The 22,231-nt window shown below is 38.0% G+C and overlaps 2 protein-coding genes across 3 annotated transcripts in view; both read right to left on the reverse strand.

Moving 5' to 3' along the window:
• The window catches only part of RIC1 (RIC1 homolog, RAB6A GEF complex partner 1), a 49,896-nt gene extending 29,744 nt beyond the window's left edge, over positions 1-20,152 (reverse strand). For both annotated transcript variants that reach the window (XM_050913402.1, XM_050913401.1), the window contains exons 1-3: positions 19,884-20,152; positions 8,846-8,953; positions 4,136-4,212 (exon numbers count right to left, since the gene is read on the reverse strand). In XM_050913402.1, the coding sequence (XP_050769359.1) occupies positions 4,136-4,212; positions 8,846-8,953; positions 19,884-20,024 (326 nt within the window). In that variant the 5' untranslated portion in view covers positions 20,025-20,152. The remainder of the gene's footprint in view (positions 1-4,135; positions 4,213-8,845; positions 8,954-19,883) is intronic.
• Positions 20,070-21,418, reverse strand: LOC127027761 (serine/arginine repetitive matrix protein 1-like). Its single transcript, XM_050913600.1, has 2 exons — positions 21,117-21,418; positions 20,070-20,796 (listed from the first exon to the last, which is right to left on the reverse strand). The coding sequence occupies exons 1-2, from the start codon at positions 21,416-21,418 to the stop codon at positions 20,070-20,072; spliced, it is 1,029 nt and encodes a 342-aa protein (XP_050769557.1).
• Between the last annotated feature and the right edge of the window lie 813 nt (positions 21,419-22,231).

The raw sequence follows: 22,231 nt of genomic DNA on the forward strand, positions 1-22,231 counted from the left end.
TACGTATTGAGTTACAAACAGCAAGTGTTTCTGTCACTTCCCATGCAGTTTTGTTGGGGTTTTTTGTGTGTTTGTTCTTTTTTTTTTTACCTTGAGGCATTTCGTTCAAGCTGTACCAGCAAAAAACTTTTGCAAGTGTAATTACAGTTTACACCAAAACTGTATGCTAGAATAGTTCTGTAAACAGATCAAATACAGGCAAGCTCTTCTGGATCATCTTGCTCAGCCGCCATATATAGTAACAACTCTGTGTAATAACAGCTATAAACTGGAAGGTCTGCACTTTTTCTCCACAAACATCCCTCTCCCATATAGACAAATGAGGAGTGATTTTTATTTTCAGCAACTTTTTTTGGTCCTTTTCTTCAAATCAAGGCTAAACCATTATCAAGCAAATTTTAAAGCAGTTATTTAAAAAATACTAATACCACATAAAGCTGTAACTTTACTGCAGCTACCAGTGTCCCAATCTGGAAGACTGCAAAAATAACTGAAGTCAAGAAAGTGATTGTCTATCATATACCTTATCATCCACTTTTCTGACGTTCTTTTTTTACTTATGGTAAAATATACACAATTCATTTAAATGAGAGCTAAGCTGACAGAAAAATTTAAAAACAACCTTTCTCAATGTTTTCACTTGTATGGCATCAAACCTAGCTGCAAGTTCGACTTCAGGATACTGACTAAACTAGAAAATCTTGCACTAGGATTTTGGTGCAGCTGAGGACATTACTGGTGTGTACTCCCAGTGCATGACCACCTCATGATGTTGACTTGCACTGCTTAAGAATTCTGTTCAAGCTGAAGTTGTATTAAGAGAGTTTTCCTTTATTTTTGTAGTCACTACATTGAAATTTTATGTCTCTGTCAGAACCGGCCATTATTATTTAAAGAAAGGATACCAGCGAACAGGCTTCATTCTGCTTATAAAAAGCTAGTAGACATGGACAGTTCATCAACATTGAGAATTATTCATAATTTTAAAAAGTAGAATAAGACTGAACTTTTAGGAGCACCGACAGAAGTGTGCTCACTAGCTAAAAAAAAAAGAACAAAAACCATAACTGATGACATTCTACAACTTCTCTTAACTTTCTGGTATGTTGTGGAGGTGTCCAGAGAGAAGAATGGTAGACAAAAACTCCTTTACCTCAAATATGCAAAGTGCGGAGACCTACATTTGAACCTGTTGTCCATCCATTTCACTGTTTTTACTGACTTGTTTCCAGCAGCTGTCCTATCACACCACTAATGCAAGGACAGCCTTACATCTTTATACTCTCTGCAAAAATCACCACCCTCGCACTCACTTTGCCTAACATAGATAAATAACCACATAAGACAGAGCTGGACAAGTGGTAATTAATATTTGCATGAGAGTTAAAATTTTGCAAGCAATTGCTTTATCATGAACTATCATACGAGAATTATCATATGAGTATCACTGAGCAGTCACTTCATGTTTTTGAACTTCCCAGTGCTGCTACTCAGTGCTACTTCAAGGTCACCATTTTCTACTGCCAGCCTCTTATTATATGCCAACTTGCAAGCTAAGCTACTGGAATCCGGGGGAGGGGTAAAGAAGGGAGATAGGCAGGTTTAGTTTCCCCATGGGGTCAGCAACTTGACTTCACTTAAGGCACAGCTGCATAATCACTGCTGCCAACATAGAGGAAGGAGCCAAGAACACACTGTTACAGTGGGAAAAAACAGTAAGATGTCCCCTTTCAAGCACAAGGCAAGTCACATATGAGGCCTTTCACTGATTTTTAATGGCTTCAGAGTTAACAAAATTAATTCAGTATTGTTCAGTCCAGTACAAATGAAATCCAAGCATTTCAGTCAAATAATGTCTTTGGAAAATGAACATATGCCAGAAGAAAGTTAAAAGTTTCAATTCTGAGCTTTTGGTTTAGTTTGTCTGTTTGTTCATTTTGGGTTGGGTTTTTTAATTGGTTGGTTGGTTGGCTTTTTTGGTTGGTTTTTTTGTTTGTTTGTTTGCTTGTTTGGGGTTTTTGGGGTTTTTTAGTATTTGATCTACAAAGCAAATTAGTGAAACTGCCTATAGGCAGTGCACTGTATCTGCACCAAAAAAAAGTTCATCCCATTATAATAGCTTATAGAATAATTTGATGTTAATCACAGCAGGCATAATTCACACACAAATGCTTGTGTCTTTCTTTTGATCTAATATAACCACAATAGTAATAATTTTATTTAGGTTTTCAAAATTGAGGGCTAAATATAGACAGACTAGTAATCCCAGTAAATTCAGTGAGATCATTCATCTTAAAGTTAAGCACATGCATTAGTCTTAGGAGATTGTGAGCAACCCATCATAAACACTCTAGGAACAAATACCTTGTCTTATTCATCCACAGAATCAGCGTTATACCCTTTTGGGCTATACAAATACATCTTAAAATCCTGACCATTCAACACACAGCTAACAGAAAGACTTTTTCATAAAACACACACTTTTAGGTTGACAAGACAGATCAATTACCAATGTTTTATATAAAAGTTAGACTGGTTAGTCATTGACTGCTTTATAGATATTTTCAAAATTTCCTACATGTGGCATGTCTAAACAAACTTTCCAAAGCTTCTTTTTTAACTCTTATTGCATATTTTATACATATTTCTGTATATGTTCAGATTTTGCCAATTTAAAAAAAAACCTTTCCAAATAGAACAAGAAGAACATACCATAAACTATTGTTTAGTCTTTTGCATTATGTACAGCTGAAGATATACTATCCCTTTACTTATTTCAACAGGTTGCAGCAACAGGTTGTCTGCGTCTTTTTTTTTTTTTTCTGGTGACAGTAAGTCAGATGTGAAAAGTCAGTTTGAAAAATGCTATACAGGTCTCAGAAAAGGCAAGTAACATAACTTGTCTACATTAGTCTTAAGTTTTTGGAAAACAGACAAGCAAGTTGCAACAGTAAATTCCATTTAATTCCAGAGCTTTGAGGGCTATTTCAGAGGCCAAAATATGCATCATAGTAGTAACACACACAAAACTTTCCACTCAATGAAGCAAGAACTCACTTTGAAATAATTTACTACCCGCCAAGTCATTTCTTCCTATACGCATTTGTAAAAGAATAGAGATTTAAAATTTAAATGCTTGTGAAGACCTGATTTTTTTTTTTTTTTTTAATGTTCATGGTTTAACAGTTATGGTTTAAAAAAATCAAAATATTTTTTTCTTACATGACATCATAGGTTATCCAATAATCCTCACAGCTGTCCATTTGGAGACACCCACCGATCAACTTTAACTCAATTTTTTTTTCATATTCATAAAACAAGTTGACTAGCATTGTCATAATGATGAAGGTATATATAGAGATATATTAAAAAAAGCAGTTTCTAGCCAATGAGAAATCAAGAGTGATTTATTATTCCTGTGGACAATTTGATCCAATCAATGACTACAGATTCTGTCTATCTAAACACACTCAGACACACATAAATACACCCCTTGAGGTTTTAACTTGTCCTAAATATTTCCCAATTTTGCCAAATCCAAAGTCAACTAAGTCAACCACAAATACATCTAACATACACATAAAAAGTATTCCATCATTCACAATAAGGAAAATAAGATGATGACAACATAACACACTGCAGTTAAAATATTTGTATATTCTTACTAAAAGTTATTCATATTATTTTCAAAATATTGAGAATTTATTCCCCATTTGTTTCAAAAATCTCTAAGTTATCACAAAGTTAGGGCGGAGAGAAATCTCTTAAAAAATTGCACCCTAATAGTTCCTAAGAAATATGACTTATTCAACTGAGTTACTCAAAAAGAATTACTAAAGCTTGTTACAGATCATGAATTCAGACTACCTCAAATTATAAAATTAGACAATTTTAACCCTGCTATTTAGGTTTTTGAGAGCTTATAAGATGACCTAAGGAATCTTACCAGTGCACAGCAAACCAATTAGACCACCTTCTCCTCTGAACTGACTCTAACTCATAGGAATGATGCTTCATATACTCATCAGGTTTTAAAACATACTTTGGAAGGAAATATTTTTTATCATAAAACCTGCTTAGGACTTGTCATATTTTTTCACACTGTGGGGATGCAAAGAAAGTTTAAAATACTTACTTGGGATACATTGGCTCATAAAGATACTTGTCTCTTGCTGATGGGACTTCAAAAAATAAGATGTATCCATTTGCAGTCTGAAAGAGAAACACTGATAAGATATATATCTAGTCTATCTGCATGAGTAAAATCTATACAGACTCTTGCGATTTCTACATGTCTCATATATTGAATACAAATATACACTCATATCAAGTTTCAGATATATTAAAAAAATGTGCATTGAAATTCATTCTAGGCAAAATCCATACTAGCCCTTAAAACACACTGAACAGATCACTCAGTAGGAGGGAAAACGGAAAAACATCACTATTGATGTATGCGTCCAGCAGAAATTTTCCCCTGATTCATATAAATACATATAACCAGACAGCTACATCAGATATTTAGAACCCGGGCACCTAATTCCCACCAACAAAGAGAATTAATGCAGAAAGCATGTAGTAGAAGGTAGCAAGCCTTCAGAACAAGACCTCGAGGTGTTTGAACACATATGGACACTACAGAGTGCAAAGAAGCTAGGCACTGCCTCTCAGTGTTGGTCATCCAGGTACTTTTCAAAAAATCCTCATGTCACGCAGTACCTTTAGATACCATAATACCTTTTCAAAAGCTTCCAGTGTCTGAAAAGAATTCTACTATAATTCAATCCCAAGTCATATTCTGTCATTCTGGAAGACTGACTTCAAACTATAACGCCATTCAGAGAACAAATATAAATCATTTAGTTATCAGATGTTCCAGTCATGACTAGAAGCTGATCCAGTGTTTGTATAAGCACAGGAGAGGCAGATGACCAATAAGGTTAGTTGTTCAAAGAAGTATGACTTGTTTAAAGCACAAATTTATCCTTCAGGCAAATCGGCAAATGCATTTTGGTTAAGCAGTGTTTCCATTCAATCATTTTAATATGGGCTGGGCATGTACCCAAAGCATTATTACTGGAGACAAGAAGCACTGAAATGAATGGTTTCAAGTTGCTTTGCAAGGTTCGTTTCCTTTTCTTTGAATAAAGGAAAAAGTGACACTCTTGTTAGCTTATTTTATCAGTTCACAGATGCCATGTTTTTCCCCAGTCAAACATTTTGCTTTATCATGAAAGAAATTTGTGTTTTGGCTTCAAAGTCCAAGAAACAGAATTATTCTCATTCAAAGTGAGTATCTTTCTCATGCAGGAATAAAATCTGAACAATAATGGTGAGCTTGAGACAGGCTGAAAATAAATGGAAGCTTTTCTATGTGCAGTAATATCATGTTCAGGTATTATGTGGTAAAGAAACATGCTTATTTCTAACATCTTTACAGGTTCTTCCCATTACATCATTAAATATTTAACCTGTAAGTTATCTTATCCTGGAAGGACAAGTAAAACAATACTGTGAAGTATCTCTATACTGGTATTAGGTACAAAGGGCCTTACTGAACACTATTCAAAGCACCAAGTTGCTATTGTTACAGGTTCATTTCTACATAGAACCTCAAATTCCATGAAGAGCTGATGAAATGCAGAAGCATTCAACCATACACTTCCTGCAAATTGATCATATTCATTCACATAGGTTTCTAGATTGCTTTAAAAATGTCTGTGTTGCAACGAAACTTACTAAAGTAACCATCACTGTCATCCATTCCCTGATCACGCTCATCTCTGACAGTCAAAAGTATAAACATACGGTACCTTGCAAGGGATTTCACTACATGGTTCCTCATATGCTACGATGTTTACTAAAGCTCTGCCTTAACTATGGGAATGCACACTGAAGAGCAGTCTGTATCAGAGGACTGCCTGTAGCAGGGGAAGGACTAAAAAGCCTTGTATATTTCTCTATATTGAAGCATCTTGACCCAATTCACAAGTTTAACTACTAGAATTAGCTACCTTGGGTGTATGTCCTAATCTAGACAAGAAATAAAATATTTCCCGCTAACACTGGAAAAATTACAAATGCAGCAATATGAGAGAAGAAACTACAAAATACAGGGAAAAAAGAAGATCAATTTAGAAAATGTGCCGACAGTTTAGCAATAGAAGATACTAGTAGTAAAAGAAGTTAGAATTCCTAGGGGAGGATGACAGTGTGACAACTGCTGAAGTTTGTTTAACTGCATACCATTAAGGTTACTTGAGGTAACCTTATATATATAGGTTATAAAGCATATAAAGCCATATATGCTAGACCAAAGTTTGCCTTCAGTACAAATAATAATTACCTCAAAACATATGCTGCAAAGTGATTTGTTTGCATAAAGATGCTCTGAACACTGGCAGTCAGAAACGAAAAACACTGTATATCACTGCTCTAGTGGACATTAAATCCAGACTACACTCCCTACCATTATGTCATTTGAAAAAAACCCAAAAGTGAATGTACCACTTGGCTAATATGTACATACTAAGCCTTTTGTTCACCTTCTTAAAAATAAAGTACAACATAATTTTATTATTACATAAGACTACTACAATCAAGAAACTCAAGACCACAGGTAACAACAGGTGAGAAACTAAATCACCTAACTCAGCTTTCAAACAAGATTTTTAGCTATTGCACAGGACTTCAGTAATTAACTGAAGTTAATTCAGTTCAACAAAACTAGTAGTACAAACTATTCTTTTTTTAATTAATAACTTGCTTTGCTATTGCTCCTTCATATGTACTCATTAGTTTTCTTCTTAAGAAAAAGTCACAAAAAAAGGGAGAAAATGTTTATTCTCTTGGAAAGAAGTTCAGTTTTACTTGGGGATAAAAGTATCATGCATCAGCAGGAACACCTTCTTCATTAAGCTCCCAAACTGCCTTTCCACCCTGTCTCTCTACAACAAAAATACCAATATTTGTAAATATGGTCTTTCAGTAGGACTCATTAACTGTTTCAAATTAAACTTCATCTATATTCTAAAAGCATATTAAAAAAACTTGCAAAACAGAACTGGTGTTAAAACTACCATAACAAACATGCTTGACAGTATTATTTGTGTATATATACACCCAAGAGATATAATATAAGCGTAAGAAACATGAAGAATATTAGAAACCTCATGACACTCATTATTTTATAAACTGTTTGACCATTTTGAGTTTTAATTTGTAAAACTTAAGTTTACAAACTGAGACTTTATCGGCATTTAGAGTCTGACATCATCTGCCAAAAAGAACACTATACATTTAGCTGCAGAAAAACTTGAAAGTACAGTAACTGAACTGGCAGAAATTAATGCTAGTCTGACTGTCAGCTGAACCATAAGGTCTCTTGAGCAAATGGATCCCAACATCACAGAAAAAAACATAATATGCAAAGTAATTCAATATAACAATTTAAATCTCTTCTGAACTACTGCATAAAGGTATAATTAAAATGTGTTTAGATAGTTTACTTGTGATTATATGCTGTATTATAAAATTGAAGAATTCTTTTTCATTCATAGTAAATGTTACAGAAGTCTCCTTTCTGCCTTTGCTGATAACTATTAGTGTTTGCTAACTGAAAATATAATCTGACACTAACAGAAATACTTTACTGCATTGATTCCATGAGATCCTTTTAGGTGATTTAAATATTCTAAACCAACTACTCAGAGAAGTCTACCCCTGCATTACACACAAGAAAATGGGAGCACAGGAAGTTTAGCTGATTTAGAGTCATGATGATATTGGTAGAGACATGAACTATTCCATAAACCATCTGTTATTTTCCACTAATATAACAATATCTAACTGTTTTTAAAACTACAAAGCATTACAGGCATCATTTTAAGCACAGAAGATGGTTTATATTAGGAGATGAAGTCAGTGTACCAACAAATACAGTAGTTGTTATCCAGTTTGTAATTCCACATAATCAACTTCTGATGTGGAAGTTTAACAATTTCATTCTTTTCTTCTGCACCTTCTCACAAGAAAATCTTAAATACAATAGGCTTTATTTTAAAAGCTAGAAAAAGAAACTTACCCAATTTAAGACCTGGTCCTAATGTAAGACATGACCAAAAGCCACCAAGAGTATCACCCCATATTCTGACTCCTGTAACCTCTACTCCCACCTTTGTTGTGTCTACCTTGCACCTCGAATTTTTAAATGCTGGTGCTGAAATAGTCCACTTTACTGCTGTGAGCACAGCACCAGCTACAAAACAAGATTTTATTTCCTTGTAAGACAGGATCTCATCTTTACCTTTAAGACTCTTAACAGAAGAGTCTATGTACAACGTATCACTGCCCTTGTTTCTGTGTTCTCAGTGCCTTGCAATTTTTTTTAATCACCAAAAGATACTGCACCTTAATAAAGCCACAGTTTCATCCTCTTAAGACCCACCTTTCTGAAACACCTGTAAACCCTGTTTATCAAGCTAAATATGCTTATGTCACCTAACTCCTCAACTATTTCTTTCCTGCACATGTCTTTAAAATTCCCTTATTCTTTGTGACCAGATTACTAAAATAATGAGATGCTCGATCACCCCTCACCAATACATCTAAACATTACTGTAATACAAAGAACTGCAATTCATTCTCCAGGGGAAAAAAATGAATGAAAACTACTAAAGGAAGCTTCTGTCATTCAAAAAAACCTTGCTACTATTACATATTTTCACAAGATAAATATCAATCCCATGTATATACAATCTGCAAGTTTGTATAAGCACAGAAATTGGTAATACAAAACTCTCTTTGCAACAGTTTAACCACAGTAAGAAGTAAAAACCCTACTTACTGAAACAGCTATCATGGTGCTGTCAGGCCGCCATTCTGCTTGTTTATAAGGTCCAAACTGAGAAGCTGCTTTTGATAGTTCCTTGTAGCTTACAATTAATACACTGGGCTGGAAGAAAAAAAAAAAAATTACATCTCATATCTAGAAGGAATGGGATGTTTGTCACATTGTGATATAACTGTAAACAACTATGTCTCCTTAAAAGCAACAACGTGTTTCCCTTGAAGAGGGAGGTTAAAAAAATCAGTGCATATTTGACAATGCATTACACAATGGTGCTTTTAAAGGGAGTTTATGCAGAACTCCTACCACACTATCATTCCTAATCTCACTCTTTCAAACCCAGGACTTTTAAATAAAATACTTCATTTGCCCAGAAAGGAGTCATTACAGAATACAGAAGTAGTTTCAAGTTAGACAAAAGGGTGACTGATGGTGAAGATGAACAGAAGCATCTCAAACAGGCTCCTATAATGAAAAGGACTGTCAAATTAACTAGGATGAAATATTCTATAGAGTATTTGGTACAATCTGTTTGCTTAGTTTCTACTAAATGGATGGGCCATTGTATTAAAGAGAACGATAATCAGGAAATCTGTTTTATATCTCTTCAATAACAGGTTGCCAGAAATTGTGCAGAAAAACCACCTCTACAGTTCGCTGAAAAGATTTTGCATATGATGAGATGCACCCATTAGCACCTTTCTTCCTGAGAAGGGAGAAGAGCTCTGGGATCATGAAGCCCCAACAAAGCTACCATAGGCGCTAAGTCTTCATTCCCCGTCACAAAAGCAGCTGAGAGCTGTGACACAAAAACCTAATGGAAAGTTACCCTTCCTTGCTCCAGTGCTTAGAAGCATTCTTCCTTCTTAAATATATTTAAGAACTGTTTGTACTTTCTTGCTCTTGAACCAATAATAGCTTTCAGCTTAGCTAGGTATTCCCCCTTCTGCTACCCTCCACCACTGGGAATTGGGGACAGAGAAATATGTGCATATATATTAGTTAGATGACAACTGTACTTCCTCAGCCTTCAGTTAAACAAGCCACACTTTTCTTTTTGTAAAAGAAGTTTCCCCTCATCTTCATAACAGATGCTCTCCCTAACTTTATCAATGCCACTTTTTCTTCAGAGTTGTAGCAGTAAACTCTGCACCAAAAAGAGCACACTTCTCCAGCCCCTGGAAGGGAACCAAAAGGCTAAACAGTTATCACTCTTTTTGCTGAAAGTAATCATGAAACCGCTTGGCAAAGCTTGACATCCACCACTAGGACCACTGGTGATGGCAACTTACTATTGTTCTTAGCTAGTTTACTTGCTCAAACGGCAGAAGCTGGTACAACAAATCTAAAAACATTAATTCTACCCAGAAATCATGGGTGCCTGCTACCCCAGAATTTGGTGGGTATCTACTACCATCATATTTGGAATCAGTTGCTTCAGCTTCCCTTAAGAAAAAATTGAGTTACAAACAAATTAATTTAAAAGGAAAAATAGTATGAATCGAAGTAATCAAATGTTTTCACCATACATAAAAATAAGGAGCTGAATTAATGACACACAGGCAGTCTTAGCCTTGGTAAATTCATAGTATGACTTTGCATCCTGTGAACAGCATTATTACTTAAATTTCATACCTACACAGAACTGAATTATCAAAAATAAAGTTAAATATTTATACTCTAAAGTATAACAAGCAAACTAATCTTTACCCTAAGAACTATTTACACCAGCTTTCTCAATTCATGTGGCTTCTTTTGCAGATATTTGCAAATCAAATTATCTAATATTAAATAGATAACTAATTATTCTTAACAGATTCTTATTGATTGTTCTCATGAACTACATAGCCTTTCACTGCATCGCTTAGACCCACCTTAACTGCCTTAGATATACAGAGAAAAAGTGCCTTGTGACAGTACAATCTTGGTAATCTGCATCATTAGTGCAGATTTGGAGACGGATCTTAAAGCATTTCTGTGCTTCAAGCACTTTAGCAGCAGGCAAAAAAAAGTTTTAGAAGCTCACTAATGCACAACAATTTTCTTTCTATATTGCTACATTTACAGAGCATAATGACAGTATTTATACTGTAATGTTCTTGTGACATTTATTAACGAGAAAGCTGCTATTACACCTTAGAACCTGGAAGAATGTTCTGCATACACAGCAGCTATAAAATTTATACAAATTGATTTCTAGACTGATCTCATTTTGTGCCTTACAGATGAGGACTAAAGGAGTTAACATTAAGAGTGCATGCAATCATTTTTCTCTTTTTGCAGTTTAAGTAGCTTCTTTTCTTATTAGAAAGCAGACCCACTTCTAATTCAATAGGTCATAAAGGCTACCTAGCTAATGGTTAAACCATAAATACTTCACTGATACAATTTATTTCCACTTACTCCACAACTCAAAAGCATTATTTCATATGTGAGGAAAACCCTAATATACAAACTTTACCCCCCTGTTTACAAGCTTCCCACAAAAGTGTGAACTGCTACAAAGCTAACAAAGCTAGAAGGGCAGCTCAATACCCTGCTCTGCTCATGCAAGAGAAAGAGAAATGGTCATTTTACATCTGAAGTCACTTATTACATCTGAAGTGACCGAAGAGGTATAATGGCACAGGAGTATGTTCTACAAATAGCAGTATATCAGCCTAATTTTAATTACTTGCCCCAAGCAGAGCAAGCCATTAAACACACATTTTAACAAAAATAAGGGTCTAGTTGGTGCAATACTTTTCTCTGGTTAGTTTTAGGTACTTAACTCATAGCCTGTACAGAAACAGTAGGGGTTTAGATTCTATTACACAGAATTTTCCCTACATCTTTACATTTGTTTCTGTTGGAAAAACCAACTCTCCATATCAGCTTCATGAAAACTCCATGTTTTTTTCCTCTTCACACTTCTGCATGCAGCTACTAAAATTATAAAGAAATCTAGTTAAGCACAACTACTGAAACATGCACACTGTCTCAAATAAGTCAAGATATTGATCCTCCTTCTTCATAATGCTTAAAATCTGCTTGCTGAAATATTAATGGTGAAGCCACAGCTTTTGGAGAAACTGGTGAATCCAGAAACATAGCAAGTGACCTAACAAATAAAGAGTTGTTTAAAAAAAAAAATTCTTTGTCTACAGAACAAAAGTAAACACCTTCAGTTCTTAAGGAAGAAAGAATAGAAGACTAAGGAAGAAAGAACTGAGTAAGCAAGTCTTTACTCAAGTTGCAACTTAAAACTAGCAAAAGCTTCCCAAAATAGATAAGAAGCATATCTGACATTTTACAATCTGCTGCAGGGAAAACTTAGCATTTTGATACAGTACATTTTGCCTCTCAGGAGGAATGTAAGGTCAGGCAAAACAGAAGCTGCCACTCATTTATGAACAGAACAGTGGAGGTGGATGCTCACAGGAAAACAAAAATGGTGAAAAGAAGAAAAAAAAAAAGGGGGGGGAAACATAACCTTAAAAAGAATACAGTAGTATCATTACCAAAGAGTAGACAAATTCTCCAGTGCTCTAGTTAATGCTACCGAAAAGAGAGAAACAGAACTTCTTGTTCCCATAGTTAAATATATTTTATCTCCTTCCCTTCTTATACATCATTCAGCTACCTTGGCTACCTTTTCACAAGAGCACTTTCCGCAGGAGCTCTTACTCCGAAATCTACGCTTCTCAACAATGCTTTGCTAGCATAAAACATGACTTTTTTTACTGATGTGAGATTATGACAACATTCACAAGAGGCAGCTGAAAGCAAATGTGTTTTGGGTGACCAGTATTGAAATAGAGGCATTGCACTATTTATAAAACAGTAAGGTTGCAAGCTAGCTTCATGAGCAAAGACACCTAACTCAAACTACTTTAAAACTCACTTCTGTTTCATTATCATTTGTTGTTGTACATTAAGAATTCCTTTGGGCTTTCCACTAAGAAAGATGAGCTCTGCATCAATGTCAGGACAAAACACCTAAGCAAACAATTAAAAAAACACCACAAAACAACATACAAACCAAACCCATGGTGAAATAATTTAAAATTGTTACTATTTTACTTAATTCTACTCGACCAAATACAACATCTTTCCCATTTCCCTTTTTTAAGCAGTAACTACGAGCAGCATAAGTAGTCTCAGGACACTGAACCATATAAAGTAGTTTTTATGAAGAAATCTATCAAGATATACAAACCCTGCAGCAAATTCTCTCAGCAAGCTTAGACATGGGGTATTACCACTTCACTTCCCTAAACACAAACATTCTACCACATTTGATGTAAATGCAAATCAAGCAGACACTTAAACCCTAAACTGAGACATGAATGTTGCTCTGAACAGGCCATCTTTAAATAGGACAATTAGTACGGACTTGAATAGCAGCCCTCACAGGAGCAAGTATCTGTCCTAATTGAGATGTTTAAAGGGCTTCAGAGAAAATGGTACATTAACCAACTGGAGAGAGGTACAATCATTGTTGTTTGACAGAATATAAAATAATGAAAAATGAGTTTTCCCTGATTTGGATTCTGTGGTTTGACTGCTGCAGGTTAATGACAAACTGTGCATATAGTGGATTTAACAAGTTAAGCAGGTCAGCAAATACAATGAAAAACTACTGGACTAAGTTTGAGAAGTAAACACCTAACAGCATGTATGCATTCAGACATTGAAACTTCTTAGCGCTCCTTTATTTTTTGTTGCTCTCTTACCATTAATGCACTTGAACCCAGAGGGAAAGAGAGCAAGACAGGAACACTGCCATTTATAGTCACCCAAAAAATTACTAAAAATACGAAGTAATACTCTTGCTCAGGCCTGTGGATGTTCCTGTAAAACACTACCACTCCCATAATTTTTATGCAAAACAAAGAAGTAGTTATGTCTGTATTAAACATGAATAGCAAAATCATATCCTTGCCTAAATTCTAAGAACGTTGCATCAAGCAGTTGATATAGTCATACTCAAATTCTTACATACTACGAAAAGTTAAATGATTTTTTAAAAATACTGATAAAGTTGCACTGAATCCAATTATTTCTGCCCAAATAATACCCAAGAACACTGAGAAGTTCTGAATGTTTTGCCTAGCCTATCCATAGCCAACATGTTCAGCTCTGAACTCCATTTTTTATTTTGCTCCTTTTATTGTAACTACAAATCCAAAGTAACTTGAATTTTAAACCCAAGTGAATTTCACAATCCTTAATACTCCCTTCTCTCTTTTAAAGAATTCTCATCTTTAATGCCACGAATTCACTATTACTAATTTACTTCCCAAAGAATTTTTTACATTTAATTATAGCTTTCAGACACTGAATATCTGGAAGACTATCAGTCTTTTCACAACTGTTATGTCCAGGAAGAAGATTCTTGTATTTGCTGAGAGCATGCAACAGTATTAGCATCTGACAACATGGTACTCTGTATAGGTATGGGTTTGGGTTTTTTAATGTAACGTCAATACAAGAACTTGCATGGCCGCAGATAATTGTTAAAATCCTAGTATTCTCAACCCCTAACAATTTAGTATTATAGACATCAAAAATTAATCTCATTTAGAATCAAGAGGCAATTTCTTTCAAAAACCACAAATGTTCTGTTTAGTTTTATAAGACAAATGCTTCAATGCTTCATTAGGCTGTAGGCACAAGACAAAAATCAAAAACATGCTGTTCTGATGAGCTTACGATCTAAGTGACAAAGACAAAGCTGGGAGAAAACAGAACAAAAGCCTGGTGACACTGTGCACTTCATTTCATCATTAGATGGTCTGTGCTCCATTTTAAAGGCTGAAGCTTTGTAGGTTTATAAACTAATAAACCAGAAAGGTTAGATGGAGAAAAGAAAAGCATGCATGCATGCATAAGGAAATTCATTAGTAAGGACCAGAAGAAAAAAAAAAGACCACAAAAAGACATTTGTCAGTAAGAGATACAAGGTGGTGATAAAAGAATTCATAAAAGCAGAGTTAATTATAAAAACATAACTCCTATAATTCAGTTTTAAAAGCAGCTGGAAAGCTTAGAATCAGCAGAGTATCCATCCAACAAACACAGCAGACACAGCTCCCAATACTGTGCTTCACGTAAGCTACTGTGAAAGAGTTCCAAAAACCAAAGTGCATCAGAATTGTCAACCACTACCTCTCCCAAGTGAAAGTTTTCAGTTAATCTACTGCTCAAAAACATTGCCAATAAGAAAGGCCATAATCTATAGATCTTTGCTGCTCCTCAGCCCCATGAATTGCCATGTGCTTAAATCTGGATTAAATGGAATTGCGTGTGATGGAGAAGAGACTCTCTAACCTCGTCTCTGATCTCATACTGGCAAACGACCCTGTTATGTGCAACTAATTGGACAGTCAAAACTCACAACTGAGGATGCTTTTCTCTTCATGCAAGTAATTCTGAGATGTCTTTCAGGCGTCATCTATTTTATATTAATACAGGAGACATTGAAAACCTGGTAAGGCCTACTGAATATTCACATGACAATTTTACATTTCACATGATAAATCCATCAGTCTAACAGGTGTTTCTCATTTCTTTAATTATATAACCACAAATACATCTTTATAATAGAAGCAATAGCACAACTGTTACTGTTATTGACATATAAAAAGAAATGGCCTTCTGAGACAAATGTCTGATGGGTATGAGTGAGAGGTTAGCATCTCAGGGGTTAAATTACTAAGGAAAAAACACAGCAGAAGAGGCAAGACATCTGATGCTATCTGTGTCATATTGTTCACAATACACAACCATTTACATCATTATCAAGACGTCTGTTGTCCATTTTGCAATCAAATTCCAGATAAAAATGCTACAGAGATTGTATCTAATGCTATCTAGGAAAAGGCCACATACTATAATTCAGTAAATTATTCTGCTTACATTTCTGAGATGAAAGCATAATCCTAAAAGTACAGTGAAAACATAATTATTTTTTTCTTTTAATGGTCACCTGTAATAAAAAAATTATAAAAACAACTGCATATTTTTAATATGTTTATTCATATATCGTATGAACTATAAGCACTAGTGTCACAAGTAACGCCTTTTATAGTGTGCCAAAATCCCAGGTTACGGAGATCACTTCTCTAACAGAAGCACAGTCCCCTGTTTTGTCCTATTTGTTTATATAATGTGTATGTTTAGATTTAAAGCACATATCAAGTTCAACTCTAATACTGCAACAGCTAGAGACCGAAAAGCACATAAGAGTGAGTTATGAGAGCTGTCTGAATATAGACTTATTTAGAATGAATACAGATTATTTGACAATCTAGGATTCTGACATGCATGCTTTCCCACAAGCTTATAGCTCATTTGGGTGATCCCATTCAACATCAGATGATCACAAAAAAACAGGGAAGTTTAAAAACAAGGGCAGATGTAAATCATAAGCTGATAAGCACCTAGGTAATTAAGAAATGCTCCTCAAAACAAGTAGTTGGGGCCAGCTATTCTTGGCTTCAAAGAGCTTACAAAACTGGTTTTGACTGGCAGAGTCATAACCAACAGTCCAACAACCTCCAGGATTTTTCATTAAATATTCAAGGCCAGTACTTATTTCTGTCATTGCCACAAGTTTGTTAAGATTAAAGAAAGGAAATGCTGAACTATATTTATACATACAACTATGTCACCAGACTAGTCTTGTTGCACACAATTCACTCTTCAACACTTAAGGGGGGAACCCCACTCATCTATCACACCTCCTTCCTCGGTTGCTTACATCTTCCCTTAACATCTAGAGCCCTGTGGGTGAATATCTAGAATTCCCTGTACTGCCTCAAGCTCTTATTACGCGAGATAACCAAACCAATTTAAAATTAAAAGCCACTACTGTTAAAGGAGTAACACTTTCAACCAGTCAACTAAAATGCTCCTTTGATCCCTTCATGAGCTGAAAAAAACAGGCTTCTATTTGTTCAGCCAGCTGAACAACCCTGTAAAAGCCATCACTAATCCACCATAAAAGCCACTAAAATACAGGTGCAAGCAGGAAAGATCACAACACTTAGGACGGCACAGCTGCCTCATGAAACCTCACCTTCAGTTCCCAAGTCAATCTATTAAACATCAATTACCTCATTTTAGCATTCCAGAAAGTTTCTTTCATGAATTGAAAATTCTCATTTCAAGCATCCAAGTACTTAACACTACCAGAATGAAAACATTGACAAGCTTTCCAATGCTGTCAATGAACACAGTTTAATTGGCTCTTAAGTGTCAAGGAATCTTCTGAGGTACCTAGGCCAAAAGTTTATTCTGATTTAAGAAAAATACTTGGAACAGCAGTCTCCAAAGTGGGATGCATTTAATACAATCCATTGGGGTGCAAGAAGAAAGTATTTTTTGTATCATTAATAAGTAAAGTAAAAATTTTAAAATGTGTTTATTTCAGCTTTACCTCATTCTTTTTTTTTTTCCTTTTCAAACTCTGGAACAGGCTTCCTAGAGAGGTGATTGATGCCCCAAGCCTGTCAGTCTTTAAAAGGCATGTGGACAATGCCCTTAACAGCATGCTTTAACTTTTGGTCAGCCCTGAAGTGGTCAGGCAGCTGGACTAGGTGATCGTTGTAGGTCCCTTCTAACTGAAATAGACTATTCTATTCTACTCTATTTTTTAATTTCTATGTTGTGTATGCTTGATACTGTGCATACTAGTAGAGTAGCGCAGGTATATAATTCATAAATAAATAAATGTACACATATTGGGGGTGCATGCTCAAAAATCTTTCACCAGTACTGGTGCATGATCAAAAAAGTTCACCACTGATCAGTGGTCTTTTCTATCCACAATCCAATCTCTCCCTACAAAAGACGTAAAATAGTCAAGGACTTTTTGGCTCAACAACACTAACAGAATTCCATCTGGTTTTACCTACAGCATTTACCCCAGTTTCTAATCTTAATACCTATATTGTTTCCAAACCAGAAAACAATCCACACTTTGGGATAAATTTTCCTTAGTTCCATTAGTTCTTAGCACACCGTAGGCGAAAAGGAGCTTTAAACATTACCACCTCACTTGAAAAATACACATACTGAATGTAATTCACATGCCTGGAAGTATTTCAAAGGGCCCCCTGTTCTTGAAAAATTCAAAACAGAACTTCACCAGCCTCATCACCTCATTCTTACATGAAACCTTTCATATATAGTTGAGGTAGTAATAAGTCTTAACAAGAACATTTGCCTGAAGGTTTTCTATTTCAAGAAACTGAATTAGTTCAACCTGACCAGAACTCAGCCTTTGTTCCAAAGAAGATACTTCTGACAAATGAAAACATTTTCTAGAATGCAATAATTTTAGTTTGTTTTATAAAAGTCCAAGACAAGATTTTAAGCTTCACCTTCAAAAACAAACAAAAAACAAAACCAAAAAACAACAAAAAACCCCACCCAAAACCCCAGCTATATACTTAAAAATAATGCAAGAGATTCTCTCAAAAAATGCCCTTAACAGAAACCTTTGTCTTACAGGATTTTCCTAACAGCCGGATGTCCACAGAGGTGGTGAGATTGTAATGTACTTTTAGTCTAAGATCAGTCAGCGATCAAGCCTGGCAAAGTCAGAACCTTCCTCAAAAGCACCCATCATATACTGAATTAAAATGTATCTAAAAAATTTTAATGACCTGTAAGTTTGCTCAGCTTCTCTGCATCAAGTGAATTCTTTTAGTGCTCTGTCTGTAGCCAGTTATACAACATTTAACATTTCAAAACAAGTCCAAGCATGTAAGTTAATGAACATCGTCCTCAGGAACATACCATAAAGTAAACTACATTCTGGACAACAGGGCACATCTTGAGAAGCATTCTACAAGCCTGTTCTTTTTTATGTGTTTTCCTGGAAAAGAAGATCAGTTGTGCTCTGTTGACAGACTACAACTATAGGTTTAACAACTGGCAAAAGCTAGAAGAGCGTACACTTTATCTACACTATGTGCCACAAACATGAGAAAACAGAGGCCACATGATGATGTTCACGCAGCATAGTTACTGGGCTGGTATGTCCCAGTTGGATACTTCTATAGGTGAAAAAAAAAAAGCATCAGCACCCCACCCAGGAACTAATGAACAGCCATGCAGAGCGTAACACAAGGTAAAGTGATGAAATCCCAGTGTAACTTAAAACAAGATTTTAAGGCTATGGCTGTCATTTGTTACCTTTCAGTATCAGCTTTCTAAAATTGGATTGTTAGTTTTCTACTGTAATCTGAGATGAACTCTATAAATTATCTGGAGTTGGAGATATTTATAGAAAGATTTAGGGTCTAATCTAGGCAGTATTTAAAAGGATCCAGCATCAAAATTTGAAGTCAGTATCACATTGACTGCATCAAATCAAATTGATAAACAACATTTTTGTTACCACACTAATTCTAAGTGAATTAAAAGCAAGGCATTTAACGTCAATTATTCATGTAGTCTCAAACTGGATGTTGCTAGAGCAGCAACTTGCATGCAAAAGCCATGACAATACTTCTGTTTAGGGCCGCAAAACTTTTAAACTTTTCATAAAAAGAAAACTTTGTGAACTTCTGTGTTATACCATTACACAGAATGCTATAGTCTGTTCTGTGTTTTATAAAAAATATGTTTCATATCTCCTACATTCATATGTCCTTTTATATAAAACACAGAACATATGAAGGCAGAAGACATGAAGCATATTTGCAAAAAAAGCACTGCTACAAACCCTCCTTATATTATGCTTAAGCGCAACTTAAAGTCAAAGCAAAAAAAAAAAGTTGGTTAGAAGTCTCATTTTCAGGAATAACACAGGTGTTAACTCCAAGCAGATTGATCTTACGTATTTTCTTAACACTACATTGCTATCAGTAAACATCATGGCTTAATCACTCTGATTCACAAATAATGAAGTATTCTGTAAGCTTTAGTCCCAAATTTTACAACCCCTTCTGGAACAGGAACGAAAAAAAGACATTTTACAGATGAGAGGGCTTTTCAGCGGGGAGAGCAGGGTCTGAGGGCTAACAGGAGGATGGATACTCACTCTGCAGTACCAAATGCTTAGCTGAGATGGGGATAACACTGCGAAGAAAGCTCTCTGGGGATCCGTCTGGATGTGAAGAGGTTGCTCCAGGGACTCCAGAGGACACAACAGCCTCTTGGGCCAGCCGCTGAGAAAATACATGGCTGTAGATTTCCCTCTTCCCGAGAAGCGAGCTCTCAGCTTACTCTAGCCTAGGCGGGGGACGGCGGGGACATGAGCCGAAGGAGAGATGCAGGAGGGCTCGCTGCCCGCTCGACGGCCTCCGCACGAAGGGCTCTGAGCAGCGGCCCGGGGCTGACCATGCATAACCACCAGCAAAGCGACGGGACCCCTCGGCTCACCACCACGGCCCGCGCCCAGGAGGGGGCTGGCTAAGGCCTCCGCGCCGCTGGGAGCCGCGGGCCGTCGCCCCCAGCCGCCGCCGCCGGTGCTTTCGCGCGGGCGTGGGGGCGGGGAGCGCCGCAGCCGCCGCGGGCAGAGGCGGAGGCGAGGCCGGGGAGGAGCGAGAGGCAAGCGGGCCGCGGCTTGAGGGAGGCGGCGGAGGAGGCGGCCGGTCACTGCTCCGAGCGGGCCCGCGGGAGCTGCGGCGGCTGCAGCGGCGGCTCCTCCCTCCTGCGGGTGCGTCGCCCGCCCGCTCTCCGTGTCGCTGTCGTCGTCGCTGCCGCCGAGGCCCCCGCCGCCATCTCCTCCCGCCCCCTCCCCCTCTTCCTCTTCCTCCTCCTCCTCCCCCGCTACGGCGTCTGAACGCCGCGGCCCCGAACGCGACGGCAGCCCAGCGGCGGAGGGAGGGGGAGGGCGGTGGCGGGGCGGGGCCGAGCGCGGAGGCGCCCATTGGCCCCGGCGATGGGACCGCACGGAAGTGACGTCAGAGGCGTCGGAGGCGTCTGAGGCTCCCGCCCCCGGCCCCGAGAGGCTCCGTGCCAAGGTTCCGGGGAAAAACGCGCGCGCCGGCGTCGCAGGCGGGGAGGGAATGGGCGGGGGGGACGCATGCGGATGCGCATGCGGGGGGGAGGGGAAGCGCGGGGAGGGGTGTTCTGCGCAAGCGCGCAAAGGCGCAGTCCCCCGGGCCACTTGACGGGGGGGGGGGGGGTGTCTGGTGCCGGTGTGCGCATGCGGGGGGGGGGGGGGGGGGGGGGGGCGGGGGAGGAGCACTCGCCCCAGCGTGGCCGGGGAGTGGGGGTCCTCGCCGACGAGTGGTCGGTGAGGGGCTAGGGTGGCCCTCCGCCGGCCCACCGTCGCAGGACGTGTCCGCAGGGCGGTAAAAACCGCTCCGAACAGGCAAGCCGGGAGGCTGCGGTGCTCGGGTAAGGCTCGGCGTCTGGCTCCCGCCGCCGGCGCTTGGGCTGCTCTCGCCTCACAGCCCTGGGAGGCCTGGGCCTGCGTCGGGGCTTGGTGCTGCCGGAGCCTTTGTCCCTTTCGCACCGCCTGCGACTTAGGAGATGAAGAGGTTGTTTAGTGACAGAGGGGTGCCAGGGAGGGCTGCTGTACGTGATAAAGGCAAGTCTGGGTGAGAAAGACCTGTGAGTCGCCAGCATGATCGTTGCCGTCGAAGCTGTGTTTTGGGGACAAGATGAGCGCAGGCGCAGGGAACAGTTGCTCACGCAGTGTATGTGCAGCATCGTGGTTTTGGCGTCAAGCTTCTGCCAGGTGCTGGCACAAACATTTCTCCCAAGTGATGAGTTGGATCAAGGATCTGATTCATCCAAAAAAAAAAAAAAAACCAAAAAACCCCAAGCTTTTTTTTTTTCCTGCTAGGATATTATTCATCCAACACCTGTTCCTGAATCCTGTTTCCATGATTGCCCAAATGCTTTCATTCACACATTGAGAGAGCAGGAGCATGTGGTGTGAAGGATGAAAAGTAGAAACTAAAGCTATAGCTTTAGACGTAGTGAATGAGGCTTGTTAATCTCCTCTTGTAATTGGAAAATAAAAGGAGATGGAGGAGACCTAAAGGTAGATGTCCACACCATTGCAAGGGCAGTGCCTGTGTTGGAAATAAATAGCTACCAGTAGAAATAATCAGGAAAGTTTACCGAACCAGTCCCCCAGCACTGCTTAGAGGAGTTCCTCTGGACTGAGCTGTCTCGAAACGGGTCTCACTGCATGCAAATTACCCAGTTCCCTTCAAAGAACATGGTTGGTCCCCACACCTAAGGCCTGCTCTCTCCTAATACCTTTCTGGTAATAAATTGTTGTTACCATATGAATACCATGTTCCAGATGAAATATTTCTGTCTGAACAAAAACACAAAAAGGGAAGTGAGTTATAAGGATGTACATATTAGAATCCAGACAAAACCGTAATATGCCTTGAAAAAAAATGTAGTAAAGGAGCAAAATACCAA

The sequence above is a fragment of the Gymnogyps californianus genome, chromosome Z (genome assembly GCF_018139145.2).
Source record: "Gymnogyps californianus isolate 813 chromosome Z, ASM1813914v2, whole genome shotgun sequence".
Classification (NCBI taxonomy): domain Eukaryota; kingdom Metazoa; phylum Chordata; class Aves; order Accipitriformes; family Cathartidae; genus Gymnogyps; species Gymnogyps californianus.